Source organism: Brassica napus, chromosome C1 (assembly GCF_020379485.1).
Source record: "Brassica napus cultivar Da-Ae chromosome C1, Da-Ae, whole genome shotgun sequence".
Taxonomy (NCBI): Eukaryota; Viridiplantae; Streptophyta; class Magnoliopsida; order Brassicales; family Brassicaceae; genus Brassica; species Brassica napus.
The window spans coordinates 7,989,048-8,012,583 of NC_063444.1; the positions used below are offsets into that span (position 1 = coordinate 7,989,048).

At 37.2% G+C, this 23,536-nt stretch overlaps 3 protein-coding genes across 3 annotated transcripts; 2 read left to right on the plus strand and 1 right to left on the minus strand.

Annotated features, from left to right (window-relative positions):
* Positions 1-741: 741 nt before the first annotated feature.
* Positions 742-1,224, minus strand: LOC106373899. Its single transcript, XM_013814014.1, has one exon. The coding sequence runs from the start codon at positions 1,222-1,224 to the stop codon at positions 742-744; it is 483 nt and encodes a 160-aa protein (XP_013669468.1).
* Positions 1,225-8,363: 7,139 nt separating this feature from the next.
* LOC106377068 (probable carotenoid cleavage dioxygenase 4, chloroplastic) lies at positions 8,364-10,541 on the plus strand. Its single transcript, XM_013817223.3, has one exon. It carries the CDS (start codon positions 8,641-8,643, stop codon positions 10,420-10,422), a length of 1,782 nt encoding a protein of 593 aa, XP_013672677.1. The 5' UTR covers positions 8,364-8,640; the 3' UTR covers positions 10,423-10,541.
* Positions 10,542-17,285: 6,744 nt separating this feature from the next.
* LOC125579771 lies at positions 17,286-18,530 on the plus strand. The gene is made up of 2 exons (XM_048743613.1): positions 17,286-17,844; positions 18,499-18,530. Exons 1-2 carry the CDS (start codon positions 17,286-17,288, stop codon positions 18,528-18,530), a joined length of 591 nt encoding a protein of 196 aa, XP_048599570.1.
* The last annotated feature ends 5,006 nt before the right edge of the window (positions 18,531-23,536 follow it).

The window sequence follows — 23,536 nt, forward strand, 5'->3', positions numbered from 1 at the left end:
TTTTTGTTTTCAAACTGTGACTATTTGAATTTGATATGAGTTTTCGCATCATGTTCGAACCGGGGTGTCCCAGCCGATTGTGCCAAAGAGTGAACTCTTCTTTGAATTCTTTATTCAAGACGACATTAGCCTCAACAAGACTGGTCTGGGCACAATAAAGACCAGTCCCACACGCAGGTATAGTCTCAAAGACTTTCTTATTGCCTTGGGTGATTTTATAAATCTGTAGGAATTCTTTACTTCCTTCACCCATTGTTTCGATGTGGAAACCATTCAGTCTTATGTCTTTAAATAGAATTCTGTTTGAGCTAGGTGAGTACAAAGCATCTTCAATCTCAAGATGTGTACCTTTTGGCAATAAGATATTGGCGTGGCCATAACCTTCAATTAAGCTAGCCGTGCCAGCTATAGTGGTGATGTTAGCTACCTTATGTGTGAGATGTATGAAAAATCGTTTGTCTCTCAAAATGGTGTGGCTGGTGCCACTGTCCACCACCATTGTATCAATTCCACTTTTCATTCTTCAAAAACAATAATCATAAAGTTAATGAACAATAATAAAATTTTCAGAGATGGTATCTTTAATGATCTAATTCTTAGGCATATGAGAAATGAAAAAAAAATTTATTCATTCATAAGGATAAAGTTAAATCCAAAGCCAAACACTGATAAACAATCTTAAAGAACACCAAATCCAGAGGAAAACAATAAAAAAAAAATATGGAATTTTAATTTCTTATTTCAGTATGTCTGAAGTTTCAAACTCCATGTGATCAACTTTGTCTGACTCGTGGAGAGAGTTTTATTAAGCATCTCTTCCTCGGTTACTTTTTCACCATATAACCTTAACAATGACACAATTCTGAACAGGACTGAGTTGTACTCGTCTACTGATTTGTAGTCCAAGAACCTTATGTGTTTCCAATCATATTGAGTCTTTGGAAGCAACACCGTTTTCTGGTGGTCATATCTTCGCTGTAAAGCGATCCAAAGGTCATATGGATTTTCCATGGTCATGTACTGAGTTTTCAAGTTCTCTTGGAGATGGTGGCGTATCATGTAGATAGCTCTATACTTGTCTTTGTCACTGGAATTGTTGTCTTCGGTGATTGTGTCACCAAGATCTTTTGATCGCAGCATGATCTTTGCATCAAGCGCCCATTCCAAGTAGTTGTCACCATTGCTTTTCAAAGCACTGAAATCAAGATTCGCAATCTTTGACATCTGAAAAATATTTGTAGTTTGTCCCCATTAGTAAGAAAATAATCGGATCATTCACATACTCTTTCAGTCGGGTACAAGCAATGCAAGTAAATAACAATATTTTTTTTTTCAATGATCCAAACGATTTCATGTATATGCAGGAAGGTAAAGTTAAACCTATACATCTAGGATAAAGTTAAATCCATTGCATGAAATCTGATCAGTTTTATCAATTTTTGACATGAAAGTAAACTAACCAGTGTGAATGATCTATCCTAATAAGATGATTTCATGTGATATGCATGAAGGTAAATTTAAACCTATACAAAATCGAGATAAAGTTAAATCCATGCATGAAATCAGATTAGTATACATTTTCAAAAAAAATGCAATCATTTCTTACTTTTATTTGTTTTCGATATTTATCAGATTAAATATAATGATTTGATAATGCTAGTATATCAGTAATAATCCGAAATTTATTTATTTTCAGATAAATACTAGCAATTCCTATTCCTAGTAGGATTAGGAAAAAAATAAATCGATATTTTTCTGATAAATGCTGAAAATCCTATTTTTTTTTTATTTAAGATAAAGATATAAGGTTTTTTTTTAAAATAGGAAAATCGAATTAAAATATATAATATATTGTTTTCAGTCGGATTTATCAAAAAAATCGGATTTATCTTTAAAAATTTCAGATTTATCTATAAGAAAAATCTGATTTATCTTAAAAATATTTTAAAAAAAAATCTTTCAAATTTGAGACAGGTTCTAGTCGATTTCAACATATCAGAAAAAGACTTTAAACATTCAAGAACAAGTTTCTAATGCAAGCAAACAATCAGATTAAGTTGATGCAGCAGTCGGATATGTAAAAAAATTGGTGTAATTGTCAGCCTAAAAGGTTCAAGCAATTAACTCGCATCAGGAAGATTAAAAAAAATCAAACAAGCTTAAACAGGGTGAAACAAGACGAGATTTAAGCTTTGAAAATAGATTAGGGTTTTAGATTTTATTCTGCAAAGACATACGGCTAGATGTAGCTGTATGTATGCGGCTGAGGGTTTAAATCCTTTTTGGTTTTGTTTTGAGTTTTCTGAAGATACATGAACCTTTTGTGATGAGTTGAACGGTCTGTGAGGAGAGAGAGTTGCTGCTGGTTGCTGACAGAGAGAAAAGGAGGCGACTGGAAGAGTTTTAGAAGTCGCCGGAAAATAGCAAGAGATCGTTTGGTTTCTGATTTATGGGTGGTGGATTTTTTGGAAGGGTTTAGAGACAAGGTCGTGCTGATAACGTGTTGTGAATGAAGAGGAGAACTTGTGTGTATTATTAGGTCGACCAACTGGTCTTTATATACATATGGTAATGACGGTCTATGTAGTTTTGTATAACTCGAACACAAGTTAATCACCAACCACTTCTTATTAAACTCTCTTAAGGAAACTCACTCAAAACCTTAAGCATTCAACTCACAAACTCTTAAGTTATATCACAAGTTGATATCTCCTTATATAACACTTTAATTATCCTAAACTCATTAGGATAAACACAACACAATATTTCCTAAACTCATTAGGATATCTATTACTTGTAGCTTAAGTAACTTCAAGTTTATCCAACATTCTCCCCTTTAAACTTGAAGTTATCTTTCATTCCAATGTAGCTCCTCATTTCTTGAAATCTGATTCTTCCCAATGCTTTAGTTAATATATCAGCTTTCTGTTTATCCCCTTGAACGTACTCAACTTCAATCTGACCACTCTCAACGCATTCTCGAATAAAATGGAATCTCCGGTGTATGTGTTTGCTTTTCCCATGAAACACCGGATTTTTAGTCAATGCAATAGCTGACTGATTGTCAATGCGTATCACTACTTTCTCACTCTGCTTGCCGGTTATCTCACTAAGTAAGTCTCGCAGCCATATGGCTTGCCGTGCGGCTTCCGTTCCAGCCATGAACTCCGCTTCACAACTTGATAATGCCACTACTTCTTGTTTCTGTGAACTCCAGGATACTGGACTGTTGTTGACGTAAAATATGTGACCAGTCGTGCTCCTTCCATCATCTGGATCCACGTTGTAGCTGCTGTCACTATACCCAACCAGTTTTGGTGCGCTTGATGAAGATCGCTCATACACCAATCCATACGTCATGCTTCCTCTTAGGTATCTTAACACCTGTTTCATAGCAGCGCCGTGAGAGTCTCTTGGACTCTGCATAAAGCGACTAAGTACTCCAACTACATACGAGAGATCAGGTCTCGTGTGTAAAAGATACCGTAAGCAACCAACATTCCTTCGATACATGGTTGCATCAACCTCTCGCTCATTCTCTGCCTTTGATAGCTTCAACCCGAGCTCCATTGGTGTGTGTAGTGGGTTGCACTTGTCCATTCCTCCATTCTCTAGAATCTTGGATGCATAGCTTCGTTGGGTTAACGTAATTCCTCCTTCATGTTGACACACCTCGATCCCAAGGTAGTATGATAATGTACCTAAATCACTCATCTCGAATTTACTTGACATGTTAGCTTTAAACTCATCAATGTTTCTTTTGCTTGTTCCAGTGACAAACAGGTCATCCACGTATACAGCGACAATGAGAAGTTCTCCGTTGACAACCTTGCGATACACCGAAGGTTCTTTAGTACACTTAACGAACTGGAGTTGATATAAAATCTCGTTGAGCTTATGATTCCATGCCCTTGGAGCTTGTCTTAGTCCGTACAGCGCTTTATTTAGCTTATAGACTTTTCCTTCACTGCCTTTCTTCTCGAAGCCTTCTGGTTGCGTGACATACACGGTTTCTTTTAACTCTCCGTGAAGGAATGCTGTTTTAACATCAAGATGGTGCACTTCCCATCCTCTCGCTGCGGCAAGGCTTACTAGAAGTCGTATGGTTTCGATTCTTGCTACTGGGGCGAATACTTCTTCGAAATCGATCCCATGCCGCTGTACATACCCCTTAGCGACGAGCCTTGCTTTGTACTTGCTGATGCTTCCGTCAGAGTTTCGTTTTAACTTAAAGATCCACTTTAAACCTATAGGTTTGGCTCCACACGGCAAGTCTACTAGGATCCACGTCTTGTTCTTTATTATGGACTCTATTTCTTCTTCGCAAGCTCTCCTCCAATACCTTGACTCCTTTGCTTCTCCAAAGTTTCTTGGTTCATCGTTGAGGTACAGTAGCAATTCTTCTCCCAGTTCTTCAGCCAAAAGGATGTAATCATCCAGGTACTTTGGTCGTGTTGTTTGCCTCTCTGATCTTCTGAGAGGTTGTGTTTCTTTTTCTTCTTCTTCAAGGATCTCTGTTTCAATTTCCTCTTTGTGATCTGCATCGTATCTTTGGTCATCTCTTCTCGTTATTGGTGTTGTTTCTTCATCTCCATAGTCTCTGTGATCCCCAAGACTTTCAACTTGGAGTTCGAATCCTTCATTGTTACTGGTTTCAGTTCCTTCTTTGTTCCATTCCCATCCTTCCGATTCATTAAATATCACATCTCTGCTCACAACTATTCTCTTTGTGATTGGATCATACAGTCTATACGCTTTAGACCCTGGTTCTGTCCCTAGGTGAACAAGCTTTCGAGATCTATCATCGAGCTTTCGTAGATGAACACCTACTATTTTCGCGTATCCAACACAGCCATAGACCCGGAGATGACTTACGTTTGGTTTCTTGCCTCTAAACAACTCATATGGAGTTTTATCATTCAATGACCTTGTTGCTAGTCGGTTAAGTAGATAGGTAACATGTCGTATAGTCTCTCCCCACAAGTAGTTTGGTAGTCTCATATGCTTCATAAGACTTCTTGCCATCTCCATCATTGTTCTGTTCCTACGCTCCACCACACCGTTTTGTTGTGGTGTGTAGGGCGAGGTGAGATGTCGCTTTATTCCTGCTTGATCGCAGTAATAGTTAAACTCTTGTGATATGAATTCTCCTCCTCTGTCGGTTCTCAAAGTCTGTATCTTCTGCTTTGTTTCTTGTTCTACAATGTTTCTGAGTTTTTTAAACTTCTCAAAGGCTTCAGATTTTTCTCTCAACAGCATTGTCCACATATATCTGCTGTGATCATCTATTACAACAAACACATACCTCTTACCAGCTTGTGTACTTGGTGTTATAGGTCCGCAAAGATCTCCGTGCAATAGCTCTAGTATTTTGTCGGCACGATATGTTGTCGTCTTTGGAAAGGCAAGACGACTCTGTTTCCCTATAAGACACGATCCGCATACTCTCTTCTCAACATTAATAGTCGGTAATCCGTGGACTAGCTCCTTCTGTATCATGCTTCTGATAGTCTCATAATTTATGTGCCCTAAACGAGCATGCCACTTACATGATTCACTATCCACCGTGAGATAAAGACGTGGCTCATTCTTTAATCCCATTCTCACTTTGTATAGTCTATTCTTTGATCTCTTGGCTGTAACAAGTAGTTTGCCGTGTGGGTCATGCATTGTGAGTATCTCTCCTTTCATTCTTACATCACAACCAGCCTCAGTAGCTTGTCCCAAACTGATAATATTGCTCTTAAGATCGGGTATGAGGTAAACATCCATCATCTTACGTGAATCACCATTCATATCAATAAAAGAAATTGTTCCTTTTCCTCTGATATCTACTCGAGAGTCATCTCCAAAACGCACTTCTCCAGTAATTGTGGTGTCGAGTATGGAAAAATATCTTTGATCTCCGGTCATGTGATTGCTAGCACCGTTATCAAGATACCATGTATTGTCATCTCCACTATTAGTTTCATACTTCTCTGGCACCACATTGTTCTCGTTTAAATAAACTACCTCATGCATCATAAGTTCGTCTGCCTCCTGAGTTTCGGTGTTGTCAGCTTCCTGAGCCTCTTGTAACTTCAGTTTTAGGTCGGGACAGTGAGCAACAAAGTGACCTATCTTGTCACACCGGAAACACACGACTCGTGATGCATCTCTCCCGGCGTATGGATCCCTGTTATAGTCTCCTCTTCCTCCATTGTTATAGTCTCCTCTACCTCCGTAGCGTCCTCGTCCTCTACCTCTACTAAAACGTCCTCCACGACCTCTGTTTCTATAGGAGTCGTTGTTGTAATCACGGTTTGTTTGCTCGTAACCGCGAGCTGATTGATCTTGCTGGGAACGGTTTTCTGTATTTGAATACATTAGCTTTCCCTGATCATCTTCTTTCTCTTCTTCTTCACAGATGCGTTCCTCATACGCTTTTAATCGTCCCATTATGTCCTCGAAGCTTGTTGAATTAAGATCGAGCACTTGCTCGAGCGAAGCCACAATATGTATGTACTTCTTTCGAGGAAGGCTCATAAGAAACTTCTTGACAATTTTGGCTTCTTCAATGGTGGCACCAAGGGATGCAGATTTTGAGGCTAACTCTGATAACTTCCCTCCGAAGTCATCGATACTTTCGTTATCTTTCATCTTTAACCTCTCAAATTCTGAATTCAAAGTCTGTAATCTTGCCTCTCTTACTCGTTCTGCACCAACATGCCGTGTTTTTATTGCTTCCCACACTTGTTTAGCTGATTCTAGTTCTCCTACTTGCAGAGTGAGATTCTCCGGTATTGATTGGAACAATAAAGCCAGTGCCATATCGTTCTTCTCATCATTACTCAGCTCTGTTTCCACTGCTTCCCAAACCTTGTGAACACGCAAGGTGATTTTCATTCTTACTGCCCACACGGTGTAGTTTGTTGCGCTCAACATTGGACACTTAATAGATGAAGGTCCTCCGCCTCCTTTTACCTTCTCGGTCACAGCAACGATGTCACTCATGATTGATCGAAGCTCTGATACCACGTGTAGTTTTGTATAACTCGAACACAAGTTAATCACCAACCACTTCTTATTAAACTCTCTTAAGGAAACTCACTCAAAACCTTAAGCATTCAACTCACAAACTCTTAAGTTATATCACAAGTTGATATCTCCTTATATAACACTTTAATTATCCTAAACTCATTAGGATAAACACAACACAATATTTCCTAAACTCATTAGGATATCTATTACTTGTAGCTTAAGTAACTTCAAGTTTATCCAACAGTCTAAGTACTAGATCGACATGAGATCGTACTTATCCTTAACTAGATAATGACTAGCAATACATAAGACACCAACTATAATGTAGATAAACACAAGAGTAGATAGACACCAGTATGATCCTGCGGATGAGCTTGGACCGTCTTGATACACGGGCTGATAAATGGGTCGATTACTAAATAGTTTATAACAGATATAACTTTATTGTTGGGACCCATATTAACAAAATAACTATTCCTTATTTTTCTTTCAAGCAAACAAAAGAAAAATATTGACACACAATCTACGTTTTTGAAGGAAAAAGGGGTTATTATATATACATGATCTACACTCAATCGAGTCATAGAAGTATATGACACACAATCTGCGTTTTAAAATAACTTGGTACATTAGTAGTTTGCGAAATGAACACGTATCAAGAACGTAGTGCATGCATCAACGATCTTACATGCATAGAAAACCAAAGAGCGGCAATGTTTAACCTCAATGTATGCAACACTTGTACCATTACCTGTCAGTCTCTCTTCGAACTTTGATAATTATGCTCTCTAAACCATCAATTCCTTTAACTAATTAAAAGATATCAAAAAGAAAAATTTCATGATTCATTATGTACAAAAACATTTTTCCAAAAACATTTTTTAATAATTTTTTAATCCCGACAAAAGTGACCGAACATGTTATAGTTTCCACATTCGTAGGTACTCCAATTCCGACCAATATCAGCTCCAATGCATACTTATCCATGACATGTGTTAGTTCGGTGGACATGATGGAGTTGTGATCAAGATTCTATTTTTCTTGAACTGTGGATAATTCAAATCATTGTATGAGAATGTCCAGTAACAACGTTCTTAAACTCTTGCTTCCACAAAAAATTTAACCAAGTTTTTGACAAAATAATATCTTAACTTTTTGTTTTGATCAACAAGAACAACAAAATAATATTTTAACTAATACTTCGAAAAACAAACTATTAAATGGGTAGGTTTCCATAAAAAAAAGGGTAACAAAAACTATTATGAGTCTATGGCAAGATTACTATCATATTTAGCCTACTTTTTATTTTAAAAACTTACAAATGCAGGAATTCAAAAATATCAAAAAATAAAATCAGGATATTTTATTCGAAAATAATAAAGAATAATATCATGAAGGAGACAAATTACTATTTGTAGATTAGAACTTCACATAACTACCAACGAACCCAAGGATAATACTAGCTTCACATAAAATCTTTAAAAAATCTAATATTCAGAAAAGATAATTATCGATTTATTTCATTTCATAATTTTATTATATAGCCCCACACTCACACACACTCATCTTCACAGGCTTTTAACGTGGAGGTAAAGAAAGTAAAACACAAAGCAGAGAGCAATGGACTCTCTTTCTTCCTCTTCCTTCATCTCCACCTTCTCTCCTGCATCCTCTCTTCTTCTTCCCCGCCCATCTTCCTCTCGCCGTCTCCTCCGTATCAACTCCGCCGTCGTCGAAGAACGATCGCCCATCACTAACCCAAGCCAAAACAATGACCTTCCTCCGAGCAAACCTAAGAAACTCTACACTCGAACCAACCACACCGCCGTTTCATCTCCGGCGAAACCCCGACAACAAACGTCTCTAGCAACAGCTCTCTTCACCACCATGGAAGAAGTCATCAACACGTTTATCGACCCACCGTCACGTCCTTCCGTAGATCCAAAACACGTCCTCTCAGACAACTTCGCTCCTGTCCTCGATGAGCTTCCTCCCACTGAGTGCGAGATCATCCACGGCTCTCTTCCGCCGTCTCTCAACGGCGCTTACATCCGTAACGGCCCTAACCCACAGTTTCTCCCACGTGGGCCCTACCATTTATTTGACGGTGACGGTATGCTTCACGCGATCCGCATCCGTGACGGTAAAGCAACGCTCTGCAGCAGATACGTTAAGACTTACAAGTACAACGTTGAGAAACAAACCGGAACTCCGGTTATCCCTAACGTCTTTTCTGGATTTAACGGCGTACCGGCGTCTATGGCTCGCGGAGCTTTAACGGCGTTCAGGGTTTTAGCTGGACAGTTTAATCCGATCAACGGCATTGGTTTAGCGAACACGAGCCTCGCTTTCTTCTGTAACCGTCTCTTCGCTTTGGGAGAATCCGATTTGCCGTACGCCGTACGATTAACGGAGAGCGGAGATATCGTGACGATCGGACGGCACGATTTCGACGGGAAGTTAGCGATGAGCATGACAGCTCACCCGAAAACCGATCCCGAAACCGGAGAGACGTTCGCTTTCCGGTACGGTCCGGTTCCACCGTTTCTAACGTTTTTCCGGTTCGATTCGACCGGGAAGAAGCGAAAAGACGTTCCGGTTTTCTCCATGACGTCTCCCTCGTTCCTCCACGACTTCGCGATCACGAGGCGTCACGCGATTTTCTCGGAGATTCAGATTCGGATGAGGATGGATTCGATGCTCGAAGGAGGATCTCCCGTCGGCGCCGATAACGGCAAAACGCCGAGGCTCGGAGTGATTCCGCGCTACGCCGAAGACGAATCGGAGATGAAATGGTTTGAGGTTCCTGGATTCAACATCATCCACGCCATCAACGCTTGGGACGAAGACGACGGGAACACCATCGTTCTCATCGCTCCCAACATTATGTCGATCGAGCATACGCTGGAGAGGATGGAGCTCGTCCACGCCTTGGTGGAGAAGGTGAAGATCGATCTCGTCACCGGGATCGTGACACGTCATCCGATCTCCGCGAGGAACCTCGATTTCGCCGTTATCAATCCGGCGTTTGTCGGTAGACAGAGCCGTTACGTGTACGCGGCGATCGGAGATCCGATGCCGAAGATCTCCGGGGTGGTGAAGCTCGACGTGACTAGAGGAGATAGGGACGATTGCACGGTGGCGCGTAGGATGTACGGTCCAGGCTGTTACGGAGGCGAACCGTTTTTCGTAGCTAGGGATCCTGGTAATCCGGAGGCGGAGGAGGATGACGGTTACGTGGTGACGTATGTGCATGATGAGGTGGCGGGAGAGTCGAAGTTTCTCGTGATGGACGCGAAGTCGCCGGAGCTTGAAGTCGTAGCCGCAGTGAGGTTGCCGCGAAGGGTTCCGTACGGATTCCATGGACTATTTGTGAAGGAGAGTGACCTTAATAAGCTTTAACTATAGAATCTTCTTAGGTGTTGTTGCATTTTAAACATTATAGTATACATAGTTTGGTAGTGGTCGAATGTATATAAAACATGTATCAAAGCTTTTAAATATTCTTCTTTTTAAACGTATTCTGCTGCTTCTTACTTTCTTTGGCAACAAAACTTATGAATTTCTTTTAGTTCAAAAAAGAAACTTATGAATTTCTCTTATGTTCCAACCATAATAGTAGTATTTTATGCCGACAAATATAATTTATTGTAGGGTAACATAAATATGTTATTTCAAGAGATTACAATTATAAAATAGTTTATTAACAATAGATTTAAAAATCTTATATACGCATGAAAATATGGCATGTACAACTATTTTCTCTAAAATATAAAAATACACATTCTTATGATAAAATTAAATTTGAAAAATCTATCGGCGGAAATATGAGTTACCGGATAATGAACATTAATTAATTCACGAAAACAGTAAGGAACGTGAAAAAGATTGTGGTTGAGTGAGTGGTAGGACCAACGAGACATTATTATGAGGAAGACATGAACATAAGAATGAACATAAGAGCATCATTATTGGTGTTCTTAACACTGTCCTTAACCTCTAATTATTATTTTTTTAAACAAAAGTGAGTTAGAGACGAAGCTTTCGTTTGTTAATTAGTAGACGTTTAATGCCCGTCCTTAAGGACACGCGTCGTAACCCGAGAGGAAGACCGAATCGGGAGAGTTACAACGCTTGAAGTATCGACTTCATTTTCTTTGCTTATCTTCTCTTTCTCTGGCGACGGCGATTGCAGGAGACGACACCGACCTCGACACCGCGTTCTCCGATCTCGGTTACAATCGCCACCTCTCTGCGTACAAACATGTTTATGGTTATGTCTTTGTATTTGTTTCAATTACCATGGACTTGTGTTGTATGGTTATGTAAAGTGACAAGCATTTTTTGGTTGTTTCTTTCACATGATGTACTACAAAGTCACAAGATTTTGTAATGTTCAAATTTTCTAGTGTTCACGAGAGGTTTGCTTGTCATGGGGTCAGAAGAACAACAAGATGCACTCCTTGTGTATAAATATGATATGGTCTACTCTTTAAAATATGTGAATCACCCCTCTTCTCTTTCGAATACTTTTCTCTCTTTCGAAAAATTTTCTCTCTTTTTTAAATTTTCAATGGCATCATCTTCCCATTATCAATACCACAAAGATGATGATGATGATGATGACATATTTGATGATTTATTCGAAAATTTCATTCCAGAACCAAAACAGCGGAAACCACGTATTTTTATCGAGCGAAACCGAGAAGAAGGTCATGATCAACTCTGGAATGATTGTTTTTATGATAATCCTACATATCCTCACAATTTATTCCGCCGCCGGTTTCGAATGAACAAGGCTTTGTTCTTGAGTATTGTGCATCGTCTCTCTTCGGAAGTAGCGTATTTTCAACCAACACAAGACGCTACCGGACAGTCCGGTCTTTCACCGCTCCAAAAATGCACCGCAGCAATTCGTCAATTGACATATGGTGGTGGGGCTGATACTGTCGACGAATATGTAAGACTTGGTGAAACAACAGCTCGAAAATGTTTGCATGAGTTTTCCGCTGCAATAATCAACTTGTTTGGCGATGAATACCTTAGGCGCCCCACGGCAGCTGATCTTGAAAGACTACTCAATATTGCAGAACACCGTGGATTTTCCGGAATGGTTGGAAGCATATATTGCATGCATTGGGAGTGGAAGAATTGTCCTAACTCTTGGAAAGGAATGTATTCACGAGGAACCGACAAACCAACAATTGTCTTGGAGGCAGTAGCTTCATATGACCTCTGGATATGGCACGCGTTTTTTTGAGCTCCAGGTACTATGAATGATCTAAATATTCTTGATCGATCCAATGTTTTCGATGACATTATTAACGGTGTTGCCCCGGAAGTCAACTTCTCTGTCAACGGAACAGACTACCATTTCGGTTACTTATCTCACAGATGGTATTTATCCGAAATGGACGACTTTTATTCAATCTATCTCACTACCACAAGGACCAAAAAAATCGTTATTTACTACAACCCAAGAATCAGTCCGAAAAGATGTCGAGCGTGCTTTTGGAGTCTTGCAAGCTAGATTCGCCGTGGTTAAAAATCCATCCAGTTTATGGGATAAGCGCAAAATAGCAAATATTATGAGAGCATGTATCATACTCCATAATATGATTGTCGAAGATGAAAGAGATTCATACACTCAGTATGACTTTTTAGAATTTAAACATGAACAAAATGAGGACCTCACATATTCTGTCGAAATGCCTACAAATCTCGGTAATACGCTTCAACGACAAACAAGAGTCCGGGATAGACAAGTCCATCAACAATTAAAAAATGATTTGATTGAACATATATGAGCTAAATTTGGACATCTTCAAAATAATATGTAATTTTTAAGTTTCTATTAATGTAATAAAATGTTTATCATGTTTCTGAATTTTTTTTTATTCAACTTTGTAATTTTTTTTTTCATCTTCGTAATTTTCTTTTATGTTTTCAATGTTTAATGTTATATGTTTTATATAAAACTTATTTTTTACATTTATTTTAGTTATTAAAATAAACAATCAAAATTTTCTAAGGACTCATAAAAGTCCTTACCAATAATCAACAAAAATTCAAAAGTCCTTAACTTTGTCCTTAAACCCTAAAGTAATCAATAATAATGCTAAAGACTTAATTTGGGTCCCTCCTATAATGATGCTCTAAGGTTCGGATATGGTCCAACATCCTTTTCATTTTTAATGTATTCATTGTCTTTTAAAATAAAACTAGGATAAAACTTGTGTTTATTTGTATATATTATCGATAATTTTTTAAATATTTATCATTTAATTTATACATATACAATATTTGTTGTTGTTATTATATAATTTCTTTCTGATGGATCATATCAATTTTTATTAAAAATTATGGAACAAAACTATAATTAATATATCATGGGTTGATCTAATAGGACATTAAACAAATTATGACACAAAAACCTTATTTTTTCTATCGAACACATTCTTGAAAAAAGTGAACAGTATTATTTCCACAGTTTAATTATTTTGTCATTTATCTTCCATATGGTTTTGAAAGGTTTCAAATCAACCATCGAACTGATACATGTCATTTTAAGGGTAATTGCCAAAAATACCATTTTCAAAATACCACTTTTCATGTTTACACTAACCACTTTTACCCTCATCTTTAATGAAAGGTAAAAGAAATTTATAACCTTTTGATTAACTTTGATAAAAAAATAACTAATCTAAACTTAAATCATCAACTCCAAACCCTAAATCATCAACTCCAAACCCTAAATCATCAACTCTAAACCTTAAACCATGAAACATCAAATCTAAATCCTAAACCCCAAAACATCAACTCTATACCCTAAACCCTAAACCTTCAAATCTAAACCCTAAAACATCAACTCTAAACCCTAAACGTAAACCCTAATCCTAAATCTAAACTGAAAACATCAACTTTAAACCCTAAACCATCAACTCTAAACCCTAAACAATGAAACATCAACTCTAAACCTTAAACCCCGAAACATCAACTCCAAACCCTAAACCCTAAACCTTCAAATATAAACCCTAAAACATCAACTCTAAACCCTAAACGTAAACCCTAAACCTTCAAATCTAAACCCTAAAACATCAACTCTAGGGTTTTAGGGTTTAAGGTTTAGGATTTAGGATTTAGGATTTAGGGTTTAGAGTTTAGGATTTAGGGTTTAGGGTTGAAGGTTTAGGGTTTAGAGTTGATGTTTTATGGTTAATTTTTTAGGGGTTAGGGTTTAGAGTTTACTTTTTAGGGTTTAGGGTTTAGTGTTGATGGTTTAGGGTTTAGAGTTGAAGTTTAGGGTTTAGGGTTTAGAGTCTATGTTTTAGGGTTTAGAGTTTAAAGTTTAGGGTTTAGAGTTGATGTTTCGGGGTTTAGGGTTTAGAGTTGATGTTTCAGGGTTTAGGGTTCGTATTTTAAAAAAAAGGGTGTAGGATTGATGGTTTAGGGTTTAGGGTTCGTATTTCGGAAAAAATTGGGGTTATGATTGATGGTTTAGGGTTTAGAGTTTAGTTTTAGGGTTTAGGGTTTGAATTTCGAAATAATATGAGGGCAAATCTCCAAAATAGCACCTTTATAAGTTTATATCACAAAAATAGCACTCCAAAACTAAAATGACCAAAATAGCACCTTTCTAAGTTTATCCTTTGAAATTTTTAATTTTTTTATTTTTCAAAATTTGAAATCTTATCCCCAAAACCTCATTTCTCAACTCTAAACCCTAAACCTTAAACTCTAAACTCTAAACCCTAAACCCTAAACCCTAAACTCTAAACCCTAAACTCTAAACCCTAAACCCTAAACCCTAAACCCTAAACCCTAAACCCTAAACCCTAAACCCTAAACCCTAAACCCTAAATCCTAAACCCCACCCTTTAACTCTAAACCCTAAGTTTGTGACTTTTGATAAAACATTAAGTGCTATTTTTGTGACTTTTGACCTTGAGTGCTAGTTTGGGAACAAAAACTTGATTTAGTGCTATTTTTGTCTTTTTCTCATAATATAATTTGAAAAAAAAATATTTTCTATTTTTTTAGATTTTTATTAATTTAAAGATTATTTATTATATATATAAAGAACAAGGACATCAAAATCTTTTGCCACTTAGTGTAGAAGGTATTTTTGAAAAAGTCGCTTTAGTGGTGGTAAAAATGAAAAGTGGTAGTATGAAAGTGGTAAACATGTAATTTTCCCTCATTTTAATACTTTTAGTCGTATAATTAAGGAAAGCTTACATTTTTTTTGTAATTTAACGTCGTTCTAAAAGATTAAAAATATAACATATAAGAAAAATATAACATATGTTATAAATCATGGAGTGGATTGCCATTAACCAAGACAAGAGGAGAAAGCTCGTCGGCCACATCAAGCCCAGCTGCGGCCGCAAGGAGGAGAGAGAGAGTCGGCCAATGACCTAGCCGACTTAGAACTTAGGATGTTTTCCTTTTCTATGTTTTCGTAGTTTTCCTATTTCCTGTTGGATTAAGATTTGTACTCTTTCCTTTTATCTCTATCTTGTAATCCTTATACAAAGGAACATCTATTGATCATTAATAACAAAGAAATATTCAGTCTCTAAACTCTCTAATTACAACACGTTAACAGCATGATAGACTCCCAAAACCCTGAGAAAGAAAATCCTCTAACCCTAACCTAAAATCCGTCGCACATAAACCCTAAACCAGGCGCAACTTAAAATCGATCTATCTCTCAAACCCTGAGGAACCGGACGATGATCCACATATCATCTTGAAGCTCTGGACGAGACGAATCCATCCTCGCAAACTGTTCATCAATCCGATCTCAGACGCGCCCTCACTTGCAGAAAGAATACACGGCGCCGTCTTGGTCTTTTGGAACCTTAACCCCGAAGAACCCTAAATTGTTCTTGCTTGCGTTCCAGATTGTCAGCATCCGATCAGCTCCAGACCTAAGGTGTTCCTGATCCTAGACGACCTCAGTTTCCAGGTCGTATCACAGCCAGCTTGAGTTCCCAATCAACCAGCTCGAGACCCGATAGGAAGAAGACAGCTCGCATCCGCATCGCTGCTCGCGTCCGAGGTTCATCCGTTCACCTTGGAGGTCCGATTTCTACAACCTGCAAAACAAAGGTAATCCTAAATTCTGAGAACATGAATCGAACCTGGTTGTTTTGTAAAGATTGAAACCCTAAAATCAGAACTCTAAAGATGAAAGCCATAGGAAAAATAGATCAAATCCTAAAGAGTAAATCGGAGCTCGAATAAGTCCGATCTCGTAAACCATAATTCGAGATTGATCCATTGATCAATTAAAATCAAAGTCTTAATGATTTTGAATCTCAAATCAAATTCTCTTGATCAAAGATCAAAGTTTCGAAATCCCTAAAACCCTAAATTGGAAAATCGGTTTTAATTGTTTGATTTGAAACTTGATTATTTTATTTGATCACCTAGAAAGATTGCTAGGATTGTTTAAACTCGAATCTGAATTGCTTGACTTGTTTAAACTAAAAAAATTGATAAGCCCTTGATTATATCATCTCGTGGCCGTGTGGCCTTATTGCCTTCATACTCGAACTTGATCACTACTGATTGATTGCAATTGAACTTAGATCTAATTCCAGGGAATGATGAATTGAACTAAAATAGCCGTGTGGCTCATCTTGGCCGTAAGGCATTGCTTGAATGTTTAAATGTTTAAAAACACTTAATCTCGATTTATATTCCTAAAGGCCTTGAAACCTTAATCTTAAAATCGAATCCTACTAATGTTTAAACCGAAACCCTAGAATTGATTAAGATTATTTGCATGCATATGAATCTGAATATGGATTGCATTCATACTGTTTAAAAGGAATCGACCAGCATGTAGTTTATAAAATCTTGAAACCGTTTGCATTAAGTAGAACTACATGGCCGTGTGGCTTGATGATTGTTTCGTACCATGGTCGATTAGATTGCTTGATTTTCATAAATGCGTAAGACATGTTTGTGGCCGAGCTTGCTGATTATCTTGCGGCCACATGATCACATTGTGAGACTTAATTTTGAATGATGATGTGATTCAGATGTCGAAAATCTCAAACATAGACTATGCAGCCCTTAATCTCTCCGGAGATAACTACTTGCAGTGGACGCTAGATACAAAGATCAGTCTAAGGTCAAAGGGACTTGGTGATACTATCATCAAGGGCAACAATGAGACCGATAAGAATCGGTACATGGCTATAAGTATTATATGCCATCACTTTATTGAAGGTCTAAAAGATCAGTACATCACGATGGAAAATCCACTAGAACTTTGGGATGCTTTACAACATAGATATGATCACCGGAAAACGGTGTTACTTCCAAAGGCTAGAAACGACTGGAAGAATCTTAGATTCTTGGATTATAAGTCGGTGGATGAGTACAATTCAGTCTTATTTAATACGGTCTCGATGCTGAGACTTTGTGGTGAAGTAGTAACCGAAGAAGAGTTACTTGAGAAGACTTACTCTACATTCCATTCATCGAATGTGATACTGCAACAGCAGTACATAATGAAAGGCTGCGCCACATATACTGATCTGATCTCGTGCCTGCTTCTGGCCGAGGCAAATAATGACCTCCTGACGAAGAACAGTGAAGCTAGACCTGTTGGAACAGCACCATTACCGGAAGCTAATGAGGTTGAAAAGAAAGAACCCAACGAGTTCAATTACGTCCAAAACAATAAGAGATCACACGGCAATGGCCGTGGCAGTGACAATTACGCGAAGAGCCGAGACAACTACTCGACCGGCCGGAAAGGAAACCACAATAACCGTGGTCGTGGTTCCAATTATGGCTGTGGCCGAGGTAGTTATGGCCGTGGTCGAGGCGGCATATCCAAACCGTCTTACTCGACCAAATCCGTTTGTCACAGATGTGGAATGGGAAACCATTGGGCCAAGAACTGTAGAACCCCTAAGCACTTATGTGAGCTCTACCAAGAAAGTCTGAAGAACAAGAACCCGGAGGCTCACATGGTTCACGATTCCGGATATGAGGCCGATAATGATTCCGACATTGCTAAAGATGACCAGATGGACTTTGATTGTCTCAAGGACTAAATTTCGATCGACTTTTCTTATTGCTTTATGATTTGCTTTGATGTTTCACGATTTTATATATATATAATAAGAATTGATTTTGAATTCATTATCTTGTCTGATCTTACTTGAACATATAAATGATTTTAAAGAGTTGCCTAAAGGGCATAATACCTAAGTAATAAATCGTGAAAGAAGTATAGTAAGCCTAGTAAAGAAACTATGGCTAAAGGCATTATACACACCCAATAAAATGTGACCCATTGAGTTATGATAATATGGTTTCTAAATAGAAACAATGGGCAAACAGAAGGAAACAAGTTCCTTCGGATTCAAAGAAAGAAAAATAAACGCCTAAGACCTTATAAGAAAGTGGTCGAGACTATCCTAATGATCTCTACTGATTTAAACTATGCTATAGATCAGTATAATGAGAGGCAAGAGCCGTGGTGACCATATTGAGATACAACACAAAATTTTACACTATATGGCATGATAGGATTAACCATCCTAAAGTCTAAACCTGATGCAAAGATTGAAAAAGCACAAAGAGTTATCCCGTAAAAGATCTCACGTTGTGAAACATGTACACAAAGGGAAACTTATTAGGCTTAATTGTCCCAAGCACCACGACCTTATAGTATGGTCATGAGGGGGAGAGAGGATAAAACCCATGATCAATACTACAAGTTCGTGTACCACTATGGTCTAAAGACCATGTTATAAATGGCTCGGCCATAAAAGGTCATTCCTCGGCCGTAGAGGCCATGTTTTAAAACGGCCAAACCATAAGGCCATTACTCGGCCAAAGAGGCCATTACCTATAAAGGTTCGGCCAAGTAAGCCATCACCTATAAATGATCGGCCATGTAAGCTATTATCTATAAGGATAAGACTATAAAGTCTATAAGCTTGGGGACATTATGAATTTACATTTATAGAATGATAATATGCATCAGGCCATATAAGTGAGCATAGATATTCCCATCTCAGATTGAATACGGGTCATAAAACCAGACATACACCATCTTAAGAGATTTTGAATAAACCACCACATACATATATGTACCGTCTAAGATGGAACCTCAGAAGAGGATTGGGAATATATATTGGATAGGAGTATTACTTTCTCCCACGAATTCAAAGAAAATTTGAGCCAAACATGGGTGATTAGACTGTGGCCAGGTGCACGGATTGCATGAATCCGTCTATTCAATATTAAAGGAGAAAGATTATAAGCTGGATAAAGAATGTTAAAATTACGAATGGTTTTAACCATCATTGTCTTGGAAAAGATCTTCGGACTAGAGATTATAATTTAAGACGTCCAAAGAAAGGTTATATAAAGCTAGCTAATTAAGAAGCTAATCGAAATGCCAGACACTGACCCGAGAAATGACTAACCAGCTTAGCACCAAATGAATGTCCTAGAAGAGACATAATCAAGTTGCTATAGAGTTTATACAAGATAGACCAAATATTCCATAAGATAAAGGAATGTCGGATAGAAAAGAATGGTGAAAAGAATACAGATCCGAGATTATAAGAGAAACCATACCAGACATTGAGAAAAGGCTGCGCAGCTACACATCTAAGGTACCAAACCATGTGGCTTGGGACGCCAAGCTGCTAGGTAACAAAGGTCCTGGATAATGAAATCTCAAATCTATAGATCATGTCTGGAACATAATGGAACCACATGAAAGTGTCGACACACACACACATATGTATAAAGGTACATAAAGTTATAGCACTTGAACATAAAGAGATAAGCGAGGATCATGAACCCACGAATGAGTACTCATACAATCATAAAAGATTATATTGAAAGGTAAACGTGGAGGTTCAAAGTATCTAAAAGAGAGATGGGCTTATTGGCCATATACATATACAGAAACGCCATCTGATAAACCAGTGAAATAGATGGATCTTGTGAGATAAAGAAACCGTGAGAGAAGGCACATGATCACGAGGTCTAGAGTGTTCATGTTTCCTAATAACAACATTAGATCATAGATTGTTACACAAGGTACTCACAGAGATCAAAGGAACAGATTATAAGGAGATAAACTCCTATGTGGTGGATGTTGCTACATAATTTTCGAAATTGAAAATGGTCTGGTCATAAGAAAGAAATTAGATACAAATGATGTAGTAAGCAGTATATGGATCACTGGATAAGATGAAAGAACAACTTCGTTCCTAAGCTGATTCATGGACTGAAACATAAAGCAGTTGCATATAGTATGTAAAAGAAATTGATCACGCATGATAATTGATCTTGGAGTTGTATAAAAGACAATCCAATACAGTCCATATATTTGAAATTCCTTGTGATTATACTAAACCTAAAAGAGGTTAGTAGACATAGAATAAATCTATGTGGGTATCTGACCAAAAGCGTCCGGCCCCGGTCCTTCAAACTAAAGATGTCTGACTCTGTCTGTCTAAGGGCATCCGGCTCTTCAGCAAAGAACGTCTGGCTCTTCTGCTAGACGCGTCCAGCTTTTAAGACTAAAAGGCGTCTTTCCCTTCTTCTTGATCATGGGCTAGTAGAGATAAAAGATCAACCGGATACAAATGTATTGTAGTCCATAAGCTTGTGAGAGCCGAGATCTATGACCTAATAATATATACTTAGCGTGTGATATGATCCACATCAACTAAGGTCATGAGACATCATCATTATTAAGATAGGAATGCAAAAGAATAATGAATACGGCATTACCTAAGGCAAAGAAATCGATGTCCACATCCATGAGAGTGTTCGGCCGCAGAGCCATAATAAGAGATTATAATCTCACAGCAATGATCATTGATCTTGAACACTCATGAGACAAGTAGTGGACACGTATGGACGAGGTCTATGACCCGAACATAGATCGACCAGATTGATACATGGTCGATGGTAATTATAATGACCAAAACATAAGAACAGTCAATGGTAGACGATTACGTCTAGATCATGGACACGTTTTGCAAATGGGATCCATACATACATGATTTGCAAAAGATATGAGGACAATGTGGTTCACATTGATCAGCTCATCTATTTCAATAAGACACACGATGTCAAAGGACATGAGAAACGACCTAAGAAGTCGAAGTGGTCTAATTACGGTTCAGTAATGAAACTGGCCGATTACTCCCATCCTATACATACATGAAATAGCACGCACCAAGATGCGTAGAATGTAGAACCTACACTGAGGTTCACATCAGGGGGAGTAGTGCGTGTTGTACTCTTTTTCCTTCATCATGGTTTTGTCCCACTGGGTTTTCCTGATAAGGTTTTAATGAGGCAACATGAAGCGTACTACAGATCCTGTAAGGTTATGGCATCCAAGGGGAGTGTTATAAATCATGGAGTGGATTGCCATTAACCAAGACAAGAGGAGAAAGCCCGTCGGCCACATCAAGCCCAGCCGCGGCTGCAAGGAGGAGAGAGAGTCGGCCAATGACCTAGCCCACTTAGAACTTAAGATGTTTTCCTTTTCTATGTTTTAGTAGTTTTCCTATTTCCTGTTGGATTAAGATTTGTACTCTTTACTTTTTATCTCTATCTTGTAATCCTTATATAAAGGAACCTCTATTGATCATTAATAACAGGGAAATATTCAGTCTCTAAACTCTCTAATTACAACAACATATAAGAGTTCTTCATTTTGTATTTTAAAGTCGTTTTAAAAAATAAAATAAAATATAACATATAAGGTTTCTTCACTTTTGTAATTTAAAGTCATTTAAAAAAATTCAAAATATAACATATAAGAAAAAAATCTAATTTTTTATTATATGGTTAATGTGATTGTTTAATTTTTTTAATAATATAAAATTAAACAAAAATGAAAAAAGATGCAAAAATTGTTATCAAATCTTTATTATTCATAATCATTAATTGTCATATACTTCCTCTGTTTCTTAAAGTTACATATTCTAGAGAAAAATTTTGTTTCAAAAAGATCTATTTTTTGTATTTTCAATGTATGTTTTATTAACAAATTTCAAATTTTAAAAAACTTAATTGCACTAATTAAATTTTTATTGGCTTAAATTATAGAAAAAAGATAAGCACAAAAATATATGCAAATTTAATGTGTTTTATTAAAACGTGTGAAAAATCTAGAATATGTAACTTTAAGGAACGGAGGGAGTATATGTTAATAATATTAGGTAATTCCGTAGTTTTTATTTAAGTAAATAATACACACTTCTTATATTTTAGTTTAATATAATATTTCATAGTAATTAGATTTGGACCAATATTTTTTTTATTGATTATTAAGTTAAGACGTAAGCTAAATTGACATTTTGATTAAATAATACTTAAGTAGGATTACTTTTTAATTAGTACAAATTTAAGGTTACAATTTTTTAAATAATTTTCAATTAACATATACGAGATATTTTACTAGTATCATGAAAAAAGCTTGAAATTAACACCCTTCTCACTAAATTATTGTGATCGATTTTTGTTGTGTGTTGTCGAATCAAAGGCAATAAAAGAACGACGGTGACGCTGATATTAACATTGTTCCTTTCGATTCACACCAGAGGTTTTCAATTATTTACTTGTGGATTAAGCCACAGTAGCAATCAATGGCTGACATTGATTTACATGTTCCTGTCCAAATCTCGGAATCAAGTTTCACGTGATGAGTAAGCAATTTCTACAAAACAAAAAAAACAATATTTGACATTTAAGGCGATGAACACTATTGAGACAGACTCGTTTTGTCACATAATTTGTTCAACCATATTTGGCAATCGATTCTTACAAACCATACCTATAACAGCCTGTAGATAAAACCGATTTCTATGATCTGTAATGAGATGGATTACTTAGATTTGGTAGAAATGTTTGAAAATCCGGTAAATTGATAGTTTTTCTCTTTAAAACTAAATTTTTATCATCTTCTATAAGTTGTTTTGAAAATTTAAAACATACTTCATATTTTTTTGGTCAAAGATGAACACAAAGTTTTTATTCTTCTATGTAAGTTAAAAATGGTTAGGTGAAGTTGAATTACGGAGTAATTTCTATGCTAACCGTAGCTTGATTTAATCTACTCGGTAAACTAGTCTATAAATTTGTGGCCACTTCACTAATTAGGAACAAAAATGCTTGCCTCTGTAAATTTGACCAAAACTAATGAAAACAGGGTCCAATCATCATTGGGATAAACAATTTTATTTGGTAATCAGATTCTTTTTAGCCCAACCATAAGTCAAATATTAAGAGTGGCTAAGGATGTGTTGATATAAATCACTCTATGGATTTAAACTAAGAAACTGATGATACCGATATGCAAAAAGAATCTAAACCATATATTTGTAAATGTGATCCGTAACAAAGATAAGAGTTCAGGTGATAGTTACCATTGGTTGCTCTATACATCTAAAAGCCAACCACACACAATGGTCCCAAAGGATTTTGAAGCTCTATGATCTAGCATAAG